Source organism: Pleurodeles waltl, chromosome 10 (assembly GCF_031143425.1).
Source record: "Pleurodeles waltl isolate 20211129_DDA chromosome 10, aPleWal1.hap1.20221129, whole genome shotgun sequence".
NCBI lineage: Eukaryota > Metazoa > Chordata > Amphibia > Caudata > Salamandridae > Pleurodeles > Pleurodeles waltl.
The window spans coordinates 804,496,660-804,524,364 of NC_090449.1; the positions used below are offsets into that span (position 1 = coordinate 804,496,660).

The 27,705-nt window shown below is 42.3% G+C and overlaps 1 protein-coding gene across 1 annotated transcript in view; it reads right to left on the bottom strand.

Moving 5' to 3' along the window:
- Positions 1-27,705, bottom strand: part of DNAH11 (dynein axonemal heavy chain 11) — a 2,866,633-nt gene that overhangs the window by 1,774,372 nt on the left and 1,064,556 nt on the right. Inside the window, exon 30 of the mRNA XM_069211469.1 lies at positions 3,376-3,609. Coding sequence (XP_069067570.1) covers positions 3,376-3,609 — 234 coding nt within the window. The remainder of the gene's footprint in view (positions 1-3,375; positions 3,610-27,705) is intronic.

A 27,705-nucleotide genomic window follows, 5' to 3' on the forward strand; every position in this document is an offset into this window, starting at 1 on the left:
TCGACCATTCAGGACCAGCACATCTCCATTGACACATTCTTGCTGCTGTGAGGATCAAGGACACCACATCACCGTCAACAGTGGCGCATCACCACTGCTGTGAGAATCATGATCATCATATTGCCGACTGTGTGACGCATCACCTCAATTGCCGAAGCACCTTCAACTTAGTACATTTCAGAGCTGACGCATCGCCTATACCTTTGGGATCAATGCCTCACCTCCCTTGCTTCCTTGCTCCCTGCATCTTGTTCTTGACATCGACACAACTCTGAACCAAAGTATTGTTTCAGCAGACCAAGGGTGGTCCCTGTATCCATCCCAAACTCCATTCTGGTTGGCTTGACTTTTCAGATTTGACCCAGTCTAACGCGAAAAGATAGCCCTGGTAGGCACTTTATGCTTCTAAGCACATCAAATATGTTTATTCTTTAAACCTTCATATCCTGACTTCTACTGATTGGATGTTTGTCATTTTGGTCTTGTTTTAATCATAAAAATATTATCCATGTTTCTGAACTGGTGTGGAGCCTTTTTGTGGTGTTTTTACTGTGTTACTTATTGAAGTGTCTTACAAATATTTTACACATTGCCTCTTAAGTTAAACCTGCCTGCTCTGTGCCAAGCTACCAGAGGGTGAGCACAGGGAAATGTATGGTATGTATCTGACTTACTCTGACTAGGGTTGTGGTACCTTCTTGAACAGGGTGCATACCTCTGCCAACCAGAAACCCAATTTCTAAAAATAGCACAATTGGTGCTTCAGTCCAATAGTGACATTTGGCTTCCAGGCCCTGGGTACAGTTTGTACCATATTCTTGGGACTCATAGGTAAGTCAATTATGTCAATTAGGAGTATGCAAATTCGAACAAGTTAAAAGGGGAACCACAGGCACTTTACAAGTGGCTAGCAAGGGTAAAGTGCACAGAGTTCTAAAGCCAGGAAACATACACAGTCTAGCACAAGACAAAATGTTTGGGGTTACCACACATAAAAAGTGGATTTCCTAAAGGGAGCATAACCTGCTGAAGACAAAGGTGCTGGCAGCGGCAGGTGTAATTACATTACAGTTATACATATGAAAGTTTGCTACATATCTCAATGGTCTGTCCACTATCACAAGGCTGCCTCTCACCTTAACGAGATCAGTGCACAACCTTCAGGGGCAGTTTCCAGGCAAATATCTAACAGGTACTTCAAATAATGAAATTCACAAATGTGCAATCAAAATACAAATCTGTGATCTAGTGGGTGCATATAGGCAAACGATACTAATAAGTTATTGATTCCTTTCATGTAGCCTTGCTCACTGTGCCTTGCACGTTTTGTTTATGATCTTCCTTACCATCTTGCCTTTCCCTTCTCCATTGTTTTTATGCTCTTCCTCAATCCATGTTCCACATTTTTATTACATTTTATTTTTGACTGTTTCTATTCTTGTATGAAAGTAAAACCTTTAAAGTGATACCTTGGTAAGTAATACATTTCAAATTGTTTAGGTGGAAAGTTTGTTTTTACCCACATGCAGTTATTGCATTTGCTAGTGACAGTGGTATTTCACAGCATATTCTGCAGGTGAAGGATACGTTCCTTTCTTAATGACACCTACTGCATTTGTTAACTGATGTAGTATTCTACCCTTATTACTCTGAGCCTGGTCCCCAACCGTAACCCCTTTTGCTACGCTTGTGACTCTGCCTCTTGCCCATTTAACAAGTAGAAGAGGATGTACTGAGCCACATACTTCTACGGAGGCACTACAAGCCTTCTTACTAGGTTTGTGCTAATGCTATCCCTTACACGGTCCATTGTCTACCTTATCTTACCCTATCCATAACCAAAACTAAGCTTAATTGAAGCCCTAGAGCAAGCCTCAAATATTCCCCCCAGGCCCCCAACCCAAGAACAATATCTATTGTACTATTGAAAGGACAATACATTAGAGTGGAGGCTGTGGGTTAAAAAGACTAGGAGTCAAGCAGGTAGCAGAAGGGCCATGCCATCTGCAACACAGTAATAGTTGACCAAACTGATTTGACATGACTAGCTAAATCAATTATGTGGCATGAATAATCAAGCAACGTGGGTGGTTAAAATTAACGGGGCCCATTGTATAACTTGAACTTTTTTTTAATACACTTTAGTACTGTCTGGTCAAAAGTTGTTTTATTCACTAAAATAAAATAGTGAGCTCAGTAAACAAAGGTCAAATAAAATGGTGCCCAAAAAATATTGGAATTGTCTGAAGCATTGTAGTGAAAATAGGTAGGTTTGACCACTGACTTTGTGTTTCACCACTGTTCACATTAGTTGTTCAATGTTCACGAGTTGCAGATTACATTTTGTATTCAGTTTAGCTGCCTATTGGCTTTATCGTGGTGTTAAACATTGCAGTTGAGACAGTGCAGATGAGCTGTGTTTTTCCACATGGTAAACTAAGCTTGTGTTTTTCGTATTTTCTCTTACCGAACACGATAGCATGATAAGAAAGCACATATGTTTTCTCCAGTGCAGGGAACAGGGTGGCCTTGGAAGGGGAGCCTTGAAAGGTTGGCCAATTTTCAACGTATTTCTTCCAACTCTGACCTACAGTCACCATGTTTGAATATTTCCATCTGAGAGGGGAGGGCCTTTCAGACGGCATCTTCTATGATTGATTAAACTATAAAAGAGGTGGCCCTGCTCAGTAGCGAGGGAATTTCCGAGACCTTCCGAGGATTGGACGTCAAATGCCTGGAACAAACACTTGTCCCTTGAGGGTGGATATCTCTTTCTCGCAGTTGAACAGGGGTCATCTTCTTGTTGGCATGAGCAAGATGAAGAGCTTGGCAGGCCCTACGGTGATGATTTTTTACTTTATCCTTTGCTTCCCAATTATGCTGTAATAAAATCACATATATTTGCTGTGTACATTGCAATTGAGAATCACTTTGACATATTTTCCTTTCATTGCAGTGACTATTTTTAAACGTGTGCCTTCGACCTACTAATCTCCTTCAAGTTTTTAGGCATCTCGTGGTGGAATAATAATACATTTCTTCTTTAAACTAAGAAGTGCATTCCAGAGATTTTTGTCAGCTCGGTCATTAGTGAAAGAAAAACAAGCATATATCTCATATATATCAGACAAGTCCAACATATCACAAACCCATTCTATAATTAAGGTGCAGAACTTTAAGTACAAATGGAGGAAAAATAAAAAACAACTTATTTATTAATCATCAATCGATGGTCTTTCATTGACACTTCAAGGCAAAACCCCTCAAGGTAATGTTCATCAACTGTTTAATAAGGACATTATTTAACTAATGCTTACCACAAAACAGGGCTCAGTGATTTAAAATAAATATTTAAAATTCCTCATGTAGACATACCTGTTTTTTGTTGTAATCTTTCAGAGCAGCCTCAAATCCCTCCTCAAGCCGTTCAAAAGCAATCTCCACATCAGTGGACCACCATATCTGTGAACTAGTCAGTGCAACTTGAGCTGGGAAATCGAAAATCCACTGCTCCCGGGGTTTCTCTTCATGGGAAGCCACTGCCTCTGTGATATGATGCCGTACTGTAACACACATGGTGTCTTCCAAATGTTTCAACCAACTTTCCACCTGTGATAAGACAAAATATGAATAGCCAGCATAAGTTTAAGGACCCATTGCAAATATCTATTCTGCTATATATAGTCTAAATGACTACACTAAGTTTTCAGTTCTGCCTTTGAGAATAAGGGTATGGGATGTTATCAAAGTAGTTTACTCCGAAGAGGCAGAAGCAAGTTCTAAACCATCTTGTCTACTTTACCAAATATTGTGCAATATTTCACAAGTGTACTAAAATATATTTTCAACCTGGCCTTGGATCAGCATGTCATGGAAAAAATGTAATATGAATCTTCTAACAATAGGTCCAAACTTTGAGGGGAGGGAGCAGGCTTGGACACATTTAGGAAGTTAGCAATTTTGAGGCACTAGTATCCCTCAGACGTGAGCAGAACCAACTGAAAAGGATAAAATCTAGTCAAAGTAGATTATCTTGAGATATTTCCTAGATTTTAGGTGATAACACAGCTTGAGGTTATGTCAAACTATGTGCCAGATGTACGAAGAATATATTCTCAAAAAGTAGTTGAAATTTAATATCAACTTTTTGCAAATGGATCTGATTTTGCAAACTGGACTATGAACTTATCGGTCAATTTGTAAAATTCCAGTTTGAAGTGGGTTGCAATGAATCCTATCCCATTAATAATAATAAGGTAGGTCACAAATTATGACTCACTCCAATTGAAGGCCATCACAATGTTGGTGACCTGCATGGTCAGCAGAACACCATGGGCCCGATTCACAAAGGCAAACTTAGACTAAAAGTCTAAGTTTACGACTTTTGGAATCCACAAAGGGCATTTATGAGTACTACCTTTATGTCCGCACTCGGGGCAGGGGTCTAGGTGAGGCACTGTGAGCTAGCCAGGCATTGGGTCAGCAGCTCCTGATGGTGTGGATGGACTTATACCCCCAAACTTTTTAAGTTCTGTTGTCCTAATAATCTGTCCTATTACCATAGAAGGAACCGTATATTAAGGCACCACCAACATACATAGGGCAGGTACTTATTTTATGGGTCTCCCAAGTAGTTTCTCTTGTGTGCCCAAAGTGTCCTATTTCACCTTAATATGGGTACATCTGTGGTGTTTGGGACTATATCCTCCTCAGTATCATAGGAAGCACCTATATTTTTCTGTAGGTAGTTCAAGCTTGAACCTTATAGGGATACCCCACTTTAGTATTTCCTTCTCTGAACTCCATTCACCAAAATGGTAATCCAGTTAATATTCTTATTAATTGCAGACATTCTGTTATTCAACATTAACTTCAAAATGGACTACCTAGTGGGGGTGGAGATATTACCTTTGTGATTGAGGCACATAAGTACAAAACTTAAGTATTTTACTCACGACTTAACTTTCCTGCACTTGATGACAATACAAATGTATTTCATACCTACACAATGGCAGGCAAATCACAATTTGAAAAAGATGTTCTAAACACATCTCTCCCAAATTGCAATCCAGTATTCATTTCTAAATTCATTTTGCAATTTGGTAGGTAAATACCATAGAGCCATTTTGTTATGACACGCACTCTAGTTTTGTGAATAGCAAGGTTTTCAAATGAAAAATGGCTTAGTTTATCTGGCCCTTTGTTCTAGAGCAGACAGTTTCAACTATAACGCTTTTCCCTACTGAATTGTTCTTGGATAGTGGTCTGGTTAGATGGTTTTGACTTTTGATTTTTATATATTTTTAGGATACTGGTTGCATCAATAATAATGGATCAATATCATCTGAGCTTTTCTAGATGAAAGTTGAGTGTGGTTTCATAAAAGGCTAGACACGGCAAGCTTTATTATCTTGAAGAACTATACTATAATTAGTTCATATTCTTCAACATGATGGAGAGTTTTCTCAATGCTTTTTAAAACTTCTTTTCATTATGCATCCGCCTGCCAATGGAAGCAGTAACTGACACCATAGGAATATTTAACACTAAATGAAAGGCTCTATAAATTAGAATAACAATTTTGCAATTTATGGGTCCTTTTCAGCGAGTTTGGAAGCATGTGAAAAGATGTTTGTATATTCACGATTTGGGGCCAGATGTATCAAAGGGTTTTACCCATTCTGTGTCAATGGGAAAATGCTTTGGTACATATGGCCCTTGGTCTCTATTGAGTCCTGAGTCCTAATGAAGAAGTCTGTGTTGTCTGCTGTTTTTGTAATCAATCCTACTGGGATATTAGCATGTAAATGATCACATTCAATAAACCTGGAGATTGTTCACTTTGGATGCATAGCAATAGGCCTGTGTGAAACTTTTATTGTACCTCCAAAATATGCAAAAATCCGTAGACTAGCATATTTCACATTACACAAAATGTGAAACACTTCATGGGTGCCCCTTTGCACACATATTTCAAATGCTTGGTGGAGGCAGAAATCAACTTGAGGGTGACTTTTTTTTCCTCATTTTTCTTCTTGCTGGGTCCCTGTGTGACTTTTGATTGCTTTGCATTCTGTTTGCTTGTCAAATATATTTCACATATTTTTGCATAATTCTCAAGAAAGTGCAAAAATTTGTCAAACATGGGACATGTTAGTTTTATTTGACACACTTCAAAGCAAGCTTTTATTTTAGCATTGAGCTGTAGTTTAAGGTTCATTCATTTGTCCCACATTACCCAAACATGTTTTCATGATTGGTCTAAAGTATGTTGCTAGGGTTTCAGTTTGTTCCTTTCTGAAACCGAATCATGTTAATTTAGGGGCGTTCAACAGTAGCTAGTTGGTTCTGACCTATTGTTCTATTTATATGAATCAAGTGTCAAAAATGTCAATTCACCAAGACCTCACTTTGTACTAGACAGAACTGTAGGCTTTCAGTATATGTTGAAAGCACATCCTTGCATTGTTAAAGACATAATGAATAGGCATCTGAAAGACGACAAATACAATGAGTGACAATAAATAGCCATTGGAAACCCCATGACTTTGGTGGCTGCTAGGGCCAGAATCAATTTTGGGGATGGGGGCTGGCCCCTCAAATCTATCTGACCCTGTAACTACAGTGGAGCCCCCCTCCTTTTAGAACCTTCCATAAGAGAAAAACAAGACAACTTGACCACCTTAGAAGCAATCATGAGGAAACTTAGCGAGATGCATGATTTAGCACAAGGCACAAAAACAAACTGATCTTTTGCAAGTGGAGGTCTCTGGATTTCGCAAGTTACCTTAGAGACCTTAATCTCTGGATGTCAAATGTAGAGACTTGGGATGGCGGAGGACCATATATCCACTCAACATTAAAGTCTGATTAGATCTAAAACGATAACTTCTCGTAACTGGGAAATTACTGATTTGGATGATTACAACAGACACAGCAATCTTCAGAATTTTGGTCTCCCTAAAGATGTTGAGGGTGAAGACCCCTATGACGTCGTCTTTTTGGAACAATGGCTTCCTTCAGTCCTGGGTCTTTTGTTTAACAGAGACTTTGAAATTGAATGTGCTCACTGGATACCCACCCACAAACTCAAGTCTGCTACATCCCCTCTAATATTGATCTTCAAACCTCTTCAAGATCAGCATACTGAGATGATTCTGGCACACATGAGGAAAGTCAGTCAATCCACGGGACAGGCCTGAGGATCTCCATCTTTCAGGATTTTGCAAGGGATACAATTGTGAGGAAGAAAGGCTTCTTGGCTCTCAGGAAAACCCTTGTGGACAGAGCAAGCCAGCATTCTTTGGATGGCCGTCCAAGTTCAGGGTTGTCTTTAAAGGGTGTTCTTTTTGGAACCAGCTGGGTTGATGACCATTCTTGATAACACTTTTGAATCACAGATGGAGGTGAGCAGTGACAAGCCTTGATGACCTGCTTGATGTCAGCATGTTTGTCATGGTTTACATCGGCCTAGAATTCAGACAGCACCCTGTCCAACCCACTTTTCTACTCTCACAAACTCTGAAGCCTCAGCCCCACTTCTTCATATCGCTCTCTTTTGCTTTGGTTTAGACACCCCAGTGATGATGGTTACATGGAGCTTCTGGAATCCAGCAATTTGGTGTATTTTTGCTTAACATTTTACATGCCTTTGTTATTGAGGATGTTAAGGATTGAGATATAGCTGTTTCCTACCAGAATCTATATATTTTTGGTTCTGTTTATTGTCTCATTGTCGACACTGGAGCGTTGTCTGCACTTCCATGGCTCTGACCTCTGGCCTTGCTTCTATTCTGGATATGACATGCTGTGCTGTATTGTTTTAATGCCGTCTTAGTCCCCTGTTGTCTCTAATATGTATGTTCAAATGCATTTCCTGCACTCAGGCCTATTGTTCTACTTACTTTGTATATTTTAGGCTATGCTGTAAGGCTTCTATAGGTTCTGGCCTATCTATGTGGGACTGGACTATGAACTGGGGTCGGCTATCTTGCTCTCTGTGGCACGCTCAACCTAACAGCATGCTTGGAGCCCGGGGAGCAGGACTTGTTCCTGGACTTGCCATTTAGGGCCTCCTCAGAATGTTTAAGATTGCAACTTGTTCAGATTGGCATGTTCAGTTTTCACATATATCTATCCACCATTACTACGGTTTATGTATGTTAATGCCCTACAGAGCTCGTGGGGAACTGGCTTTTCCTGTGGGACTGTCTTGAAATATCTGTTGACAGAGTGTAGAATTTCAAGACAGCCTGGTTCAGACATAGTGCTGTCTAGTTGTTAGATGGATCATCCTTTCTCCAGACTGTTTGCAGCAAGAGTCAATATTTCACTGCTCCAACATACTATTGTTTTGCATGAGAGGGGTGTACGCAATTTGTTACCTACAGTTTTTTTCTCAATACATCCCATTCTAATGAGTCACTGTATTCCATAGAAAATGTGTTGGGCAGTAACCCTGCTAAACATACCTCTTGGTCGGTTGACAAAATAGCTTGCGATATTCTGTCGGTGTCCTGCTCCCCAATGTGCATGCACCCCACTGCCTTGTCCACACTTTTTCACCTCTGAGTTGATTCTCCCACTTTTCAGGGAGATTTCATGTTTTTTGGTTTATTCCTCTCCTTCTTTCCATGCATTACCAAAACAAAAAACTGCTTTATTGATCCGCAATTCGCAAGGGGGTCGCAAATTGCGACCCACCTCATGATTATTCAGGAGGTGGGCATTTGCAACCCCCTTGCAAATCTCAGATGGTGTCTCAGATGGTGTCAGGGACACCATCCAACTTTCGGATTTGCAACTCGCAATTTGCGGGTCGCAAATATGAAAGTTGCTACAAGTGGCCCAAAGATCGGATACAAAGAAGCACTTTCCATGTGCAATGGCAGAGCACACAGCCTTTTCTGCTCCTGGCTATTTCTAAGAATAATTGGGTAGTCACCTGAACATCTAGGAATTCTGGCCTATCAATCATTACCTCAGAGCAAGATGACAGTGGCAGAAGGCTTATTAACTTACTCAAGCTGGCAACACAAAATTGTTTGCAATAAACATACACGCTCCGAACATCGACCCCGCCTTCTGGTTCAACCTAACTCCCAAAATGACACTGCTTCCCATGAGGGCATGGATTATTCTGGGAGGGGCTTCAATCTACCTATGAATACATTCTGAGATAGGAATTTTACATTTAAATAAAGAACCCCTAAATTCCACAAATACAATGTGTGCGCTCTGTACTGCTCATGCCCTAGCAGACATGTGGAGGATACACAATCCTACCAGTAATGATGTCACCTCCTCCCCCCTCCCAATAGTTTCTTTAGAAATGGTTACACATTAGTCAACAATTGACTGTTACAAGACACTTTATCCTCTTCCAGTTAACCCATCACCATCTCTGATCGTACAGCCATCCTTGTCTCTCTTAGTATTCTGCCCCCTCAAACTAAAACCCGGTCACGGTAAATGAACACTGAAATCCTAGTGAACGAAGCGGTTGTATGAGAATTAAGCAAAGAATTGGCATTATTCCTTGTGGATAACACATCCTCGATCTCCTGACCATGAAATGTTTTCTTCACGGGCAAGCAATAAGTAGTATGTCTAGTCAGAGGCTCAAAAGAACCTACTGTCCTGATACAATAAAAGAAACTGAAATAAGCATACAACAAGATTGTGAGTAAATGGACATGCGTGTGGGTCCATGCGTAGAAGGGCACAAAACTATTCAACTTAAATAAAGCTGGGAAAACACTATCTGCCTACTTAAATTTTTTACAAAGTAGCCATTTTCTTGCTTAAACCATTCTGTTTGTGGATTCCCTGTCTGGGTTAGTTTGACATCTGGGCAGTTTGCACCTCTCTCTAGAGAGTGACGCAAAGGGAGCTGGGGTATAGTCTGCATATCCTGATGAGCCATCTGTGCTAGGAGGGAGGGGAGGAGTGGTCACTCACACCTGAAAGGGATGTGCCTGCCCTCACACAATGCAGTCTCCAACTGACTGGTGTGTGTCTGCGGCCTGGCCTGGCAAGGCAGGATTTCACAAACAATAGAGACTTTCCTTTGAAGTAGGCCTACTTCAAAGGCAAAAATTAGTATAAGAAGAGGACCCAAAACCCCTGAAAATTAGATCACTTCTTAAGTCAAGAGGAAGCTCTGCTAAGTAGAAGAGCTGAGGAGAAGTGCTGCCCTGCCTGTGACTGTGCTTTGTGGAGCTATCCTGCAGTTGCTGCTTCTGACTGTGAAAGGGGACAAAGACTGGACTTGTTGTGTATTCCTGCTTGTGAAAAATCTCCAAGGGCTTGAACTGAGCTTGTCTCCTGTTGTTGAAGTCTCAGGGCCATCAAAAACTTCCCCTGCCATTACCTGGACTCTCTGTTCAGACTCTTGCCCTGCCAAGTGGTGCCCCATCCAGTTTCTGGGCCCTTGAAAGGTGAAGATGGCAGAGAAAGACTGAAAATCCATGCAGACTGACATGTGAGGAAATTTTAGACGCACCTTCCGTGACATGCTGATAAACAACGCGCCACTGGCTTTGCCGCTGAAATCAACGCTCCACCTGCATCGCGGCTGGAAGATCAATGCAATGTGGCTGGAGAAATGATGCGCAACACCTGCTAACGGAGGCTGATAATGACACAAACCCCACGCAGTGTGGTTTTGTGGTACTGTGTGACAGGATTTTCAACACAACATCACTGGCTGCGGAAAAACAATGCAAAGCATGCCCGGACCCGAGGTGCCTATCCGGATCCACGCATTGCTCTCTTGTGGGAGAGAAAAAAATTACGCACGCCAACCCGGCACGAGGAGGAACACCGCACGGTTTCGCTTGCGAGTGAGAAATTGACACATCGCTGGCTTTTTCTGATGCACCCTCACCCGCGCAATGTTATTTTGATGCTACCCAGGTACTTTTGTACGCTTACAACGTTCTCACTGTTTTGTAAGGGATTTAAAACTCTAACTGTTTGAAAATTCATAACTTAATGTGTATGTTGGATTTGTATCGTTTTGGTCTTATTTTGTTGAGATAAATATTCTCTATTTTTTTAAACATGTGTTGTGTCATTTTGTAGTGTTTTCACTGAATGACTGTGTGTGTTGGTACAAATACCTTACACATTGCTTCTGGAGTTAAGCCTGCCTGCTCATGCCAAGCTACCAAGGGGATAAGTGGGGGTTTAACTGAGGGTGATTCTCCTTTACCCTGGCTACAGTGAGGGTCCTTGCTTGGACAGTGGGTAACCTGACTGCCAACCAAAGACACCATTTCTAACATACGTTTTCACACAACTTTTGAAACAGTAATCATGGGCCCTTTGGAGAACATGGTATACATCTTCGCAGTCACAAGGGAAGTGTTGGGTACCACCGCGGGGGCCACAATTGTAGTGATACACAAAGAGGGGAAGAAACCTTCTAATTAAAAAAACTTTAGACCAATTTCCTTCAAAAAAAAAAAAAATTGGAAACCAAACTTTATGCTAAAATCTTAGTGTTGTGTCTTGCTCCTCTCATAAACAAGCTAATCCACTCCTCCTAGATGGAAGCTGCCAAAGGAAGATTATTGAGTGATAATATTTGTCTGTTCTGCCATGTTAACGAAAAAACATCGCTAGCCCAAGATTCTGCCACAGTAGCTATAGCAGTGGATGCAGAAAAGGTCTTCAGTAGGTTTTCTTACGGCCGTACTATCTCGGTGCAACCTTTGGAAAAATATATCAAGAGGGTTATGACCCTATATGCCAAGCCTACCACACGAATCAGAGTCAATGGTGAATTTTCTTCCCTGGTTCCACTCCAAAGAGCTCTCCTCAAGGTTGCTACCGTCACCACTGCTTTTTTTCTAGCCATCAACCCGCTGATTCTGATACTGAATATGTCTACAGTCATTGAAGGGATGAATTTTGGAGACATGGGGCCTGGTTACGAGTGTGGAGGTCTTATTACCGCCACACCTGTGGTGGCAGTGACCGCCACATAACAACCCTGGTGGTCGGACTGCCAGAGAACTGCCAGCTCCACCAGATCCCGATGGTCTGGCAGTGGCGGAGATGCTAATCCACCAAGGCAGCACTGCAAGCCCTGGGGATTACAACCTCATTCTCCACCAGCCTTTTCATGGCAACAACACCATCATGAAAAGGCCGGCAGAGAACAGGTGCCGGAGGCCACATAGGGGCCCCTGAACTGCCCATGCACTTGGAATTGCAGACAGTGAACATTGCAAGGGAGAAGGTGCACCCGACTTGCTACAGCATTGCTTCTGGCTCAATTATGAGCCAGTGACAATGCTCTAGCCTGTTTCCAGCTAGGCCAGCAGGCGGAAAATTAGGTTTCAGTCCACCGACTTAGTAGAAAACCTTAATAATTCTGGCGGGGGAGTCACAGCATAGGTGGAGGCCTCCCTGTTGGGAGTTTGGTGGACAGAGATTTCAGTCTGCCAAACTCAAAATGACCCCCATGGTCTTTAAAACTGCAGCTTATGCGGATTACATTTTTTCTTCCCTGAAAAACAGGACACAGCTATTCCTACCAAACTGGATATAATGAATAAATTCTTGCTTTTCTCAGCCTACTCTCTAAATATGGTCAAAACTGAAGCTATGCGTTTTCAATATCCATTGTACTGCCTCTTGTCTTGGTACCTCTCAAATCCAATGGCAACCTAAATTTGTTAAAATAGTTGGATATCTGGTTTTGTAACAATCTTGGTGAATCCATATTCCACAACAAAAGTAAAAAAATCAATAAAAATAAAGACCTCCTATTGGCCTGATTGCCCAAATTTATATCATGGTGGGGCAGGTTGGAAACACTGAAAATGATGGTGGCGCCCTAAATCAACTTATTATCTAGTATGTCTCCAATTCGTCTGCCTGCTTCTTTCTTTTCTACGTTAGACAATATTCAATCTACATTTCTTTGAAGTAACAAAAGAGCAAGAATGAGTTTTAAGAAACTCAGGCCTCCCATCCATTCAGGCAGCTGCAATCTCACAAATTCGTTCAACTACCAAATGGAGTTCCCAGGGTATACATTGGTATGACCTGAACTCTGTAAATGCCCTGTGTTGACTCAGGATTGAAAAATGCATTAGCTATCCGTTCCCATTTTTGGTGAATTTGACGATGTCCCACCACAATTTTGTCCATACCCATGTCAGTCTAAAATACAAAATTACAGCTCTCCTAGTATTAGACAAACGTTTAGCCTCCAACATAAATAAACCCTTTTCCATCTTATTATGGATAAGAAGAAGCTCCTGACATCTAATCCCTTGGCTTCTGACTTTGAAAGGACCAAAAAAGGGACCTTGACCTAACCTCAGACTGATACATAAATAAGGAGCCCCTGTCATTTGCAGCTCTAGAGTGGGAGTATATGGTACTCAACTTAGATTTTTATGATTTCCTGAAGCTCAAGGCAAGAATATCTCCACTGGACCCATTGCATCCCACTCCCTTTTCCTATTCACTCAAATGCATTCAATAAGGTGGTCATGTAGTCCCCAATATTTATAGATTACTACATGAAGGCTCTTCCCTCCCAGCATCTAACCTGTGTTCTAAATGCTCCAATTACTTTACTGATAAAGGTTTAACTCTGCTGTCGGAAGACACATGGTATAAGATTGTATCCTTCCTTCTCCAATGTAATCTTGTTCCATCGCTGCTACAAATGAAATTCTCTCTTGTGCCTTTGCTATATTAGACCCCTAGTAAATGTTTTAAACTGAATCTGAAGGATACAGCTTCTTGCTGGTCTTGCAGATCAACGCATAGCAATGTGGAACACGTTTTGTTCATGCCCTTGCTCGTAGTGAAGGATATTGCGGGCAAATTAAGTAAAATATTCAATACCACAAACTTGTTAGATTTTTCAAATGTTGCACTTGGGCTGCATCCGACTGGGAAGTCCCTCATGCTTACAATGACCTCCCTCTCTTTGACTTCTTGACCATCGTTGCTCTTAAAGTTATTCTACTTGATTGGAAAAACTTAAAACAAATTTCTTGCCACACATGGCACACATACCTCAGAAGTACACACTCTGCCCAATCACATCATATTAGCCCAGTCCCATTCATACATTCTTGGGGAACCTTAGATTCTGTTATAAATAGTCTAGAGTAAGAGTCCCCTGACCTTCCTCTGTATCCAGTTCCAGTTACCCTGGACAGACAATGTTAGGACCATGGCCCTAGTGGCCTACTACTTGACTTTCTTTCCCCTTTACCTTGTTTCTTATTACTTCCTTCATTAACCCTATCCTCTATTTTTACTCTCCCTTTATATCTCACACCCTTTGAGTGCAGATGTGTTTCTCTTCGCAAAGTCCAGTTTAGTATTGAGGATCACTCAACTGGTTCCTGAGCACAAGAAGAATGACAGTAGATATATATGTGGCCTTATTTCCATTCTACCAACTCATTGGGTGTACTTACAAACTTTTGTATGACGTGCAACATGAGCTCACTATTTTAATGTTTCTAGATAATAATGTGGCTGCAATCATAATTATGTATCGGAACATTGGTCAACAAATTGTCTTGTAATATACAGTATTGTCTGGAGAGATCTCTTTTTGAATTGCAACTAAAAAAAAAAGTAAAACCTTTGGAACAAAAACATTATTTCTGCAAACTAGTTTTTAGAAGTTGAATTGACCAATTAATATTATACCTCAATGTCCAACAAATAAACCATTGGGGCTATTATATTGAGTTATTGTGACTTAATTTTGGTGTACAAAATGTAACTTTACCTATGAATTTAAATATTTCCTTTGAGCTACTGAGAATGAGGAGAGACAGGTCTGTTTTATAAATATATACTACTATACTTTAGAAAATAGTGAAATAAGCAGGTTAAGTAATGGATTATAGTCCAGAATTTTATTTTAAATTTAACACATTAGAGACAGAAGTAATCACTTTTGAGCTTGTTTTATAAAAAATAAAAAATAAAGTGCTGCAGTGATTAGAGTTTTACCTCAAATCTTCCTTTGTAGTTACACACAAGGTGAGATCTCAGTTTACAAACCTCTGTGGTTAACTCCAAGATTACCATAGGGCAAAGAGATAACGGGTTGGGTCGGGGTCATGAATATTAAATAACATACGTGCTCGGAGTTTAGCTTTTCTGAATGCTAATGAGCATAGCACTTCTGATAAGAAAACGTATTTAACAGGCAAATGAGAGGTCCTTAAATAGCACAAAGGAATTTGTTGATGCACCAGAGCCCCAGTTATGTGTGCATCACAAAGAGAAGATAAGACGAAAAAGGACACCCTTTGGTGCCCTAATATTTTGGCACACAGCCTACCAATAAAACATTTTGAAAACAGGGTAATCTGGCACACATGCAGAAATTATATCCAATGTCAGCAAATCCTACAAAATCATTAAACTGATTGGAAGACCTTTTGATCCACATAAACCGTTGCTCGTCACCAATGCTTCCTCTATTATTTCCGCTCTGTGTGGAGGAATGGCTGGTCTTTGTGCACTGCACCCATGGTTACAGGCGCTGAAGACATACAAGCACGAGCAGCAAGTAGGCTAGCAAAATAACTGGTGTTTGCCACTTCAAACCATTTTTTTAAGAGGCTGGCAAAACTATATAGTACCTTTAGATGTACACACTTTAAGGCAAGGATGTGTGCACACAGGCACACGTCAGACAAAAGAGCTTAATTAAAGAGGAACAGAGGGTATCAGAAGTAAGGTACTTAAGGAAGATTGAAGGTCTACAGGTACCAGACTGAGATGCTCAAGAAGACAAGAATACATGAGAGATCATGGCTCCAAGGGGAATAATGAAGTAGATATACTCACAGACTGATCTGTCTGATAGAAGCATCTGAGGTTGGAAGATAACAAAGGGACGTTGAAAGTACCTGCAAGGGGTCGAACATACCTCAAAGTTATGAAGGAAATCTATAAAAGAGTTTAAGTTGCTATAGGGAGATAAACAGGACAAGGGAGTACGTGTGGTGGAATGGAAGAGGGTGCCTGGGAATATTGGTGGCGAGAGAGTGCAGCTGATCGGGGTGGATGCCTAAACATCTGTAGGACCGGGTTTCCTATGGGATAGGTTGGGAAAGAGTCCCAGATAAAGATAGAGGCACAGTACTGGGATAGATACAATGGGCAGAAAATGGTGTGCCAGAAGAAATGAATAAAATAATTTCCTTAAAATAAGGCCTTCCCCAAAAACTATGCTAGTTTCTTAGAGAGGACAACTGAGATGTTCCCTTTATTTGCTGGAGTCCCCCGATTTCTCCCATCCTAATTTTCCTTCCCTCTGCACGGAGTGTTCTGAAACTATCTGGGTAAGCAGTTTTTAAAAGTAATATTTCGTTCCAGCTATAGCCATATAGAATCAAAAAGTCATTGATTAAATTTTTTTAACACTGGGCACAGATACTGAAATGCAGTAAAACCCTCAACAGATTAATTACTCCCACGTTTTTGACAATAATAAGCTATGCTAATGGGTATGACCTGTGAGACAAACCTACATGGCATTCTGTCAGAACTGGTCACATTGCCAAGGATGAAGGCCGCCCCTGTGCTTTGTCTGCCAGAGCACAAAGAACCAGGACTGCCTCATCTCTGTCTCAGTGTGGAAATGTGTGACTGTCAGGCAAAGGTTCTTAACATGGGGTCTGTAAACATATGGGGGCCCATAATGCCTTTGTGGGTGGTCTGTTTGAGAAAATAAACAATATTAGCAGATTAATAAAGTATATACTTTGTTCCCTAAATGTGATGGAATTTGATATTGGAGGGTAAACATGAAGATATTATCCTTAGCGTCGTTCGTGGGAGTATCGTACAGCAAGCATAATCTGGCATGAACCATTGGTGGCCTCTATTGAAGCACTACAATGCACCGCAAAAAGAAGAGCATGATTATGGAGCAAAAAAGACAGTAACTTACTAGAGTCTAGCAATGTAGTTTTGTGTTTTAGAAATAAAACCATACTTAAAAATCTGCAAGCTTCCAGTAAAATTAAAATTTCGATTATTTGTTTTGGTTTTGTATGTGAATAAATTTTTTTATAACCTCCTTATTTGTTTCATCTATCTTTGTTTCTATATATTTTTGAGGTTCAAATTGAAGACACTGCTTGGACTGGATATCACGGCTGCCAGTAGTGATTAATTTTGGGCCCACAGAAGTCAAATGGTTAAAAACTTCTGCTATAGGGGATGTAAGATGGCTCCTGGCAGGTTGTGGCATCTACTGCATGACAAGTGTAAGATGGCTGCCAAATGAGTAGGGGCGTAGTTTTGGTGAGTTGTATATTTCTCGCCCACATTTCTAACAGCATTGCTGACTCTACACCCGTAGTCCTGGTCTTTCAAAAACATCAGTCCAATATGGCAAGAGAATGACAGACAGCTAAATTCTACTAGACTTGTAAAAGTGATCCTAATCTGCATTTTGCTTGCCTCCCCTAGCTATGTCTGCTTTCCTGTCCTACCACAGTGCTGTTTTTGATTTTTCTCAGGGCCTGGAGGCATTCCAAAAATATGGTTTTTTTAATGGATTGATTCTTCCCCAGCCAGAGGTACCTGCGAGAGGTACAGGCTTGTTTCAGGTGACTGACTGCCCACTACCCATTTAGAAGTCACCCTAGTACACATTTTGCTCTGCTGACCCAAACTCATCAACCTTGCTGCTCTTCACCCATTATGTGATTGACCCTTCCCAAGGCTATTTTTCCTCTACCCTACATGTGTGTTCAAGGTACCCATGTAATGCTACTCCAGACCATTGACTCAACAGGACAAAAGAGGTTCTGAAGGAAAGTGAGGACTAGTTTGTTGACAGGGATGAACTGCCCCAGAACTGACTAGGCGTCAAAAATATATTCTTTCACTACATGTGTGTTGTGCTTTAGAAATATCGTTATAAGAATGGCAAATGTATTCCTGGAAAATTATTTTTCACAAAATGTCTATGCCAATAACATTTGTAAACTACCATTTACCACTCAAGGTACATCCTTGCCAATCATTAGTACATTGTGTACTGAATTTCCAAATGGTCTTTTACACACCAATGAATGTGTTTCTTGTCCATTTTACAGGGGAGTACCTGGCAGGTGGCATTAGCAGAGTTATATGCATCTAGTTCACTCTTACCACTGAACAGTTTTCATGTCAATAATCCTCATACTGCTGCTAAAAAGAAGGCTGCACTGCCAGTATCGGAAAGGAAAATGAAATCATATAATATTGAAAACTTAAGAAAACACAGGCCGCTATCAAGCCAATCACCATGGCAATGCGTCCAACAGCTAACTGTACTGGCAGTGCCACAGGACCAAACTAAAGACTGATAGCTACACAAATGTATTTGAACATTATGAGCAGTGAGGGAGAAGTGCACATAGAGACAAGCCATAACCTCCCATTGACTCTACTCACCTCTCTCTTTTTGTGCTTGCAGCCTCTCTTGGTTCACATGACTCCTCTTATGATTCATACCAGTACTGGAGAGGCCTGGAAGTTAGGCAAGAGGAGACCCGGAAGTACTCTCTGCAGCAGTGAGCGTGCATGGAGAGTATAATGGAGTGGCGACTCAGGTCGAGTATGCCCTCTGACTGCCGTCCATCCACTCTTGCAGAGCGGTTCAGCAGTGGTGCGGGTAGTGTGTCTCTTTGACTGCCGTCCATTCACTGTCTACCATCTACAGTCCACAGTGGAGCGCCCCTCCCCCACCATAGAGCACTGTATTCTGCCCCACCTTGGCATGAGGCAGCCATGAGACGGTGAGCAGCGGGCGGCCACAAGTCTGGGAAAGCCTGAGAAGTGGGAGCATCAGTTGCGGTAAGGGCTAGCTAGAATATTGCGAGCGTGGCCGCCGTAGGCTGCTGCCTCTGAGTGTGTACTCCGGTTCCCCACAGAGGTGGTCCTACTGGGACTGGGTGCGGATTGTGGAGTGACCGGTGAGACCCGCTCGCTATCTGCTCTTAACGCCTGCCCCCCTGGAAAAAGCAGGGTCTCAAAGCTCATCATTATATATGCAGTAATTTGTATATTCTAGTGCTTTGATTTGATCTCCTCCAGTTGTGTCTCACTGGAACCTCTGTAGCCACCTAAAACCCCCAAAAATACGCTTTGAATCCTGCTAGATTGCTGGACTGCTGAATAACTGTTTAAAAACTTGAGCATCCCATTCATTGAGCATCCTGAAAATTTACTAAGATCAAGTAAAACAAGAGGCAAGCCTTTAACCTCTAATAAGATGAAAAGGGAGCCAACAATGAATAAAACTTCATAAAAAATAAGGGCTAACAGAGAAGCCCAAACTCCAAGGTGATGAGGGTTGTTTAGTGTAAATAGCCACTCTAACAGAAGTTCTTCAACAGACAATAGCAGGGCTGGCATGGGAGTAGGTCAGGAGGTAGTACAAGCCCTGCTGAGGGAACATCAAAATAAGGAGAAGGAGAAAATAGTAGCTCATCAATTGGACTGCCATAAGATAACAGACTATTTTCGTGCCTGAAGTAAGCAAGGTGATAAGAGGAGCTTAAATAGCCCTAAGTATCTAACCCCAGATGGCACCCTTTTTTCGACCCAGATCCTCAGTCTAAAAGGAGCCTCAAAGCAAGAAGTGAGCCCCCCCCCCCCAATTCCTCTCTCCCCAATAATTTTGATCATGAAAAATCAGTTCCAGTATGGCGGACCATATGGTGGAATCGATAGAATTGATTGTAGAGAGGTGAAACAAGAGGCGGTGCCAACATGGTGGCAGGGATGTCAATCTTAGGACAAGAAGCCATTATACAAGGGAACAGCGCACAACGGTACATTCAATGTAACCTGTCTAGTCTGTACAAATAAGATATAAATGAGGAAGTTAATGTTGAAACCGCTGAAATTCAGGAGCTGGAGTTGTTGGGAAGTCCTAGGTCTAAGCTCTACACTTTCACATCATAGAGATTGAGTAATAAAGTGGCGGAACCGATCAATATAAGTCCACCTAGCTTAGGGAAGGGCTTTGGGGAAGGTGACATGCCTCAGACAGCTAAAGGCGACTGGGAGACCACAGTAGGAGTTCAAAGGACCTCCTCCTTGAAAAATTTAGATGACCCTCCTGTGGGCCCCCTAGTCGTAAACACCCTGATTGAGATGTGGGTAGCAATCCTGAATTCGATGCAGGTGACAGTTACTGTTCTTCAGTATCACTCCAACAAACTGGATGTCTAGGTGGACTTGTTAAATACACTGGCTATGTTTGTCTCTGGTATTGATGAAAAACTAGAAAAAGTAAAGGCTCTGATAACAAGGGTCCAAACAAACCAGCTTAATGACTTTACTATCACTTCATGTAAGGTGATAGTGGACAGGTTAGTTCAATTGCCAGAAACTTTGAGGGAATACTGAGGGAGATCCGAGTTACCCTCGAAAAGTAACACACATAGTACATCCAGATCAACCGGCCATCTGTTATCCCGCCAGCAGTATTACCCATGGGGCATACAGAGGAAAGTCAGCCGAGTGAATAGGAAGGCCACGCCGGAAGGCTGGACCCAATAGAGGATCCAAATGAAAGCACAGAAAAAGAAAAGCAAGCAATGGCGGCTGGAGTATCTGAAGCCTCGGCCTCTCCCTGGGCCAAAGAGAAATAGGAAGGAATTCCCCTGTGCAACTGAAAAAGAGGGAGCTGACATGTGTGAAAGGGTAGGAAGAATGCCCGGCTTGCTTACGTAAGTGCCACAAAGGAAACTGTGCCACTAGCAGAACACAGTAGCGTGGAAGACAAGATGTGATAGTGCAAATGCCAGAGGGTCCCTCTTGGTGAGAAATTGCAGTGCTGAGGATTCATTCGTCTGAGCCGAAAGGGGACGCGCAAATTGAAATTGACACGGACGCTGCGAGGAGGAGGAGGGGCTGCATTAGAGGCCGGGAGCCCTTTAAATTGTGCCTTCGCGCTCCCGCACCTGGGATGCGCGAATTGAAATTGACACGGACGCTGCGAGGAGGAGGAGGGGCTGCATTAGAGGCCGGGAGCCCTTTAAATTGTGCCTTTGCGCTCCCGCTCCTGGGACGCGCAAATTGAAATTGACACGGACGCTGCGAGGAGGAGGAGGGGCTGCATTAGAGGCCGGAAGCCCTTTAAATTGTGCCTTTGCGCTCCCGCTCCTGGGACGCGCAAATTGAAATTGACACGGACGCTGCGAGGAGGAAGGGGGGCTGCATTAGAGGCCGGTAGCCCTTTAAATTGTACCTTCCCGGGCAAAGCCCGGGCCAAGGGCAGGCCTGTCCTTGCCCGTCATTGCCAGGAAGAGGCAGGGCAGGGCCCCCCTGGTATTCCTCCCAAGACTCCTGGATTAGGCAGCTCATAGGTGCATGGCTGCCTGAAGGTACTGTGTTGGTGTTTCCTTTTCAACTTCTCTTGCCACCCTGTGATTGGATTTGACTTTTAGTATTAAACAAAGAAAAGCTAAATCTCCACCATTTCGCTAGCACAATTAGGATTTTGAACCATATCTGCTGTGGTACTTATATCCTCTTCTTCTCCCCTTTTTTCCTTATGTGACAACCAACCTGAGGACAACAACTTATCAGGATGGGAAAAAGGAAAGCCAGTAGTAACCCCACCCAGCAGAGAGCGGCAAAGAAAGTACCTCGACACGCTACCGAAAATTGTACAGTGACCGAAATTGACGATCTTATAGAGGAAGTGAAGAGTTTGTTAGCCACTAAACCCTCAAAACTCTGCAGGAAAGATGCTATTGCTACTTCGAATAACATAAAATCCTACTTTGCTCACGTGAATAGAGAATCACAGATACCTATATTTCAGGGTTCTAACTTAGAATCTAATAGGTCAGAAAACCCAAACAACTTAATAGAGAGCCCTAAACTAAGCATGCCTAGTCGGCAAGATGGTGTGTCCCCCCTTATAAATTGCAATAACCGTTTCTCACCTCTTGCCCTATTGGCGTCATTTGAACCAGAGAGGACCATGCCAAGGGAAATAGAGGAGTTAATACCACTCTCAGCTAGCCAGAAGGAACAGCCTGCTGAATCTCAGCTAGTACAGATAAGAGCTGAAATCCTGAGTCTAAGAGAGTACCTCACATCCTTTAGCCATATGATATATGAAAAGTTGGATGGTATATCTGCGGTAATTGGGGACATAAGGAAGTCATCTTAGAAATTTGACCCTAACTCCCTGGTGAAGCCAACTTTATTAGCTGAAACATCTATGACAGGGAGGTGTAGGGGTAAAAGGGCTGAAGTGGTAACCCGGAACATTTACGGGGACGATAGTGTACCTCTTGTAGTGGGCGCCTCCAACAAATGCGGTAAAATTTTGAATAAGGGTACTGACTGTGAGGTACACAGAAATGAACTTCTAGATAAAAGGTCTATATGCCCTTCAAGAAATGCCCCTTTGAGACAGATTAGACATAGTGATTACGATATATATATGATAAATGTCCCCAAGCTAAGTAATAATCAACAAGAGCAAGGGGATTCTCTTAAAAATAAAGTAATCCATTGGATAAGGGGGACAAAGAAGTGCAGGTCCATTATAAGGGACGTTATAGTTACTGCAAAGAGACACACAAGGGTAGGAGTAACAACAGATCTTAATGGGCTAAAACTGACCAGCCAGAGCCTAACCAAGGGCCTTCTGGCACTTGATGCAAGAAAGAGACCCTGTGCCTCATCCCAAGTGGCACTTGCCCATAAACTCCCTCAATCACTGATAAATCTGTTTTTCCAAGAGAGAAATAGTACCACAACGCCCCAGCATACATGTACCTACAGAAGGGATCAAAAGCACAGCCCAACTTCAGCCATAGACTGACGCGAAACCCCCGAGGTGAAGCTCGGGAGAGATGGTATACCCAGTCTCGAACCTTTTACGTTAAGCAACTACATATCACACACCCTGGGAGCCGAGTCAAAAGTGCATTGCAGTGACTTACTAGAGGAGAAGGACCAGGGAGTAACGCCTCGTCTAAATGAGACCAGAGAGAAGCCACCTGATAGGGGGGATGGTCTTGATCTACCGATTAGGTTTTTATCTTGGAATGTGGCAGTGCTGCTCCAGAAGACAGCTAACCCTGACTGGTGCAGCTTTATAGATCAACACCATATTATTTTATTACAGGAGACATAGGCTTCATCTGCAACTAATAGAGAAGGTCCAGAAGACCGCGCTTCCATCACCATCTGCCAGGGCTTCAGGTGGTCTGATAATCTGGCTAAAACATGACTTGTTCCCAAAGGTGAAGGAGCTAGCAACCCCTACAAGGGATTTATTAGCTGTCGAGGTTGAAATTAGCACTGCTAGGGGTCCTGATAGCATAATAATTGTAAATATATATGTCAGACCTGGCACCCAAAGGACTCAGACTATTCTGATGAGTATGCTAACAGACTTCCTTAACTGTCTTACCGGAGGGCGGGGTTTAATTGCTGCAGGAGATTTCAATATGCAATTGATGCGCAGAGGCGACAACCAGCAAAGAGGAACCCAGTTGGCAGATCCATGGGATAGATCAGGGCCGGTGCAAGTCACATCTAAGAAAGAAGGAGGAGCATTAGATCTACTCGAAGATTTTATAAAAACAAAGGGATTAAGAATATTAAACGGAAACACCAGATCAGACACCCCAGCGTCTCCCACATATAGGAGAGGTCAATATTCTAGCCATCTGGACTATGCTTTAGTAGATGACGCTCTCTGGAAATCTCTTATTGACATGGTTGTTCTCCCTCGTATTGATAGTGACCATCAAGCTCGGAGTACCTCCTTTTCTACTATTTTATTCAGGAGAATTAAGTGGATACGTAGCAGCAGGAAAGTGCTGGAAGGCGATTGCGTGGTACTTTCATTTAGGTCACCAAATTTAGTGGACGAAATCATCCACAATCTAGGAGCCAAACAGATTACTTCACAAGGTATCTCACTACTACCCTTAGGTTTCTTTTACCAAAGCCCAGAGGGACGTAACCCCATAGGCCCACAACCGGCAAGGGTACTTTCTAACACACCAGATTTTCCAACAGGGCGCAACAGATTTCATACCCTCACGGCCCTAGAAGATACTGATTGACTTAATAAGAATCAGACAGCTCCAGAAGAACAATCCCAGATAGAACACAAATCAGGGCGGGCCTCAAACGAAGGACAAACATCACATATAACAGATTCCATAGTAAACAGCCCTCATATTTACCCAACCCAAAACAGTGCCCACAGAATTTCACCCCAGTCATCAGATGACCTCACATCTGTCGGTACACCAGTGGACCAGCAAGGTATCTCTAAACAGAAAGCAGAGATTGCTATACTATTCTGGAACATTGCAGGTCTAAATAATAAATTAGGGAATGAGGCCTGTGTGAACTTTATAGAAAAATATTCATGCATATGTCTCCAAGAGACGTGGACGACGAGCCCCCTTCACATTAATGGTTATAAAACATTTCACTCACCAGCTGCCCCGTCTAGTCACGGCAGACCAAAAGGGGGTCTATGCACATACATCTCTAACAAGCTACGACTACAAAACTTAGAGATGAAATTCACGAGTCTATACTATCAAATGATAGAGGGCATCTTGGATCATAAGACTCACCTAGTCCTCATTAACTTTTATAATAATGCAACCCCAGGAGAGTTTGTCAACATTCTAACGGAGATGGGTAATGAACTTAAAAAAATAACAAGCACCAATAACAGCCGGGAGATCTTCATGATCTGGGGAGGTGACTTCAACGTCCACCCCTGTAAAGAAACTTCAGACAAGGTTTGTGGCTGGGATTCTGAGGGCGTTGGCTTAAGTCTCCATTTTGCACATAACACCCAAGGAGACGCATTAAACTTACTCGCACAAACCCATAATTTATCCTTTGCAAATGAATTACACACTGCTGAATCAAAGTTTAATCCAACATACAATGGAAGGGGTGCAAATACTGTGATTGATTATGTCTTAATGTCAACCCATTTCTCACACTACCTCAAGAAATATACCCTGCATGACATCGCAATTAGCGATCACTACCCCCAGAGCCTCAACCTCCTAGTAACCCCCATAACACCTGATAGAGATGACAGGCCCATCCCGTTAGATGATACCGAGTTAACGCCGCATAACAAATACATCCTGAAATGGTCACAGATCGACCCCGACTTCCTCCTCAAACAGCTAATAATTAACTGCAAGTACGCTTTCGCAGACTGTTTAAGTGAGAACATAGACCCAGGGGGACGTTTGAACGCCTTTATATTGATCATGCAATCTATAAAGAAAGCCCTAACCACCAGAAGGGGTAACCAGGGAAAAAAAAGGGCCACCGGTTGGTTTGATTATAATTGCTCACAAGCACATAAGAAACTGAAAAAAGCTTTAAAAGCCCCAAAAAGATCTTCATCCGAGATACGCAAGTGTAGACAAGAATATAAAGCAGCAATGAAGGGAAGGAAAATGTCCCTAAAAAGAACCTTGTGGGAAACTCTTCATACAGCTAGCCGCACAAAAGATAATATTCTTTTTTGGAAAACCATTAATTCACCTATGCTTGGGGATAGAGACCCCCCCAGAATGGAAATAGCGATATCCGAAGAAGACTGGATAGCACACTTTTCCAAAATATATGCGCGAACCAGCGTAGAGAACCCTACACTGTCCGTATATGATCAAGCCCTACAGGAAGGCACACGCCCGTTAATAACCCCACAATTTAGCCTTGAGGAGGTAGAGGAAGCCATATCTCTAAGCAAATCAGGAAAAGCTCCGGGCCCCGATGGCGTCCCGATAGATATATACAAGGCCAACATCCACCTATGGGGCCCTGTACTAACGCAGTCACTAAGGGACATTTGCACCCAAGGTCCCCTACCATCTTGGCGAGATTCTAATATAATTCCTATATATAAAAAAGGTGACCGTCTCAACCCAGCCTGTTATAGACCCATCTCTCTGCTGGATTCAACAGCTAAACTAGCAGGGAGAATTATCTTGAATAGATTGCAAACATGGGCAGAAGAAAAAAGAGTCTTATCCCCTGTCCAATATGGATTTCGGAAAGGCATTGGGACAGTGGAACAAAGCCTGAATCTAAGTATTATTATAGGAAAATATACAAGGATCAAAGAAGGTAATCTGTACCTGGCTTTTATTGACCTATCATCAGCATTTGACTGTGTACTACACGACAAGTTATGGGACATTTTAACCAGCTTGGGGGTAGAACCAGCTATAATCCAGTTTATACGAGACATGTATTCAGGGTGCAGAGCAAGAGTGAGGTATGGCCTAAAGGGGGAGAGTACTCGCCCTTTTGGCATATTTAGAGGTGTGCGCCAGGGCTGTGTTCTCGCCCCATTCCTATTCTCGATGTATATAAACAACCTAGAAAACGTGTTGGCTACTAACTGCAACGATCTACCCCAAATAGGCAATCGCGCTGTCCCGGTCCTACTTTATGCAGATGATGCAGTTCTAATGGCCAGGACCCCGCTAGCCTTACAAAAATTATTAACTACTTGTATCACATTCATGTCACAACTGGGTCTCGCTGTCAATCACTCAAAAACATTCATTATGAATTGTGGTGGGAAACGCGGAAAATCCTACAACATTACAACTGCGGAGGGGAGAGTAGAAACTGCGCGTTCCTTTTCCTATCTGGGCTTAATGTTTGACAATCAGGGCTCTTGGGCCAATTGTAGGAAGTCAAAAAAAGCCCAGCTTATAAAAACAACGATGGCCATAAGGTTTTTTTCTAAAAGAATAGGGGGGATTACTCCGCCAAACATGATAAAAATTTACAAAGCAAAGTGCATCCCAGCAGTCACGTATGGGTCCGGCATCTGGGGACATACTGATTGTAACCTACTACAGACGGTTGAAAACGACTTTTTAAGATATTTACTGATGGTTCCAAAAGGTACATCATCTTTCATAATTCATTCAGAACTGGGATCCCCTTTTATTACCGATTTGATAAAGATTCAACCCTTACTGTTATGGCACAAAATCTGGACCTCGGAACATACTGAACTAAATAAGGCCATTTTGACCGACTGTATGGAATCTATATATGCAACAAGGGTGCCTTGGCTAAAATACATTATGACTTTTTTTTCAAACATGGGCAATAAAGCTTTTTACACAAATCCAGCTCTTCTGGAAACAATCTCTAGGAAGGACCTGAGCGCTTTGGCATTAAAATATTTAGAAGACTTACGATGGGAGGCTGAATCAAAAAAGCCCACTGTCATTCATAATCAAATAATCCTGTCAACGGAGGCTATCCAGCCTTATCTGATGAACGTGATAAACCCCCGTCATCGTTTTGTGCTCACCAGACTGAGGCTGGATACATTCCATCGACTAGTAACCTTCCCAACCATGAATGATTGGAGCACCACCTTGAAGGCCTGCCCCTGTGACGCAAAGTCACTACAAACCACAATCCATGTGGTTTTATTTTGCAAACTGTACGCCAAGCGAAGAAAGCGCCTAGTAGCCCCTCTCTTAAGGCTAATCAACCTCCCTCAGTGTCGTACTGCGTACGCTAGCCTCCAGGTTCTATCATCCATAGAGATGTGTGGAACCTTGGCCAATTTTTTATGCTCCGTACTAAGCACAAGAAAGCGCATGGGGGTAGCAATATAACCTGAACTATTTTAGACCTTTTATT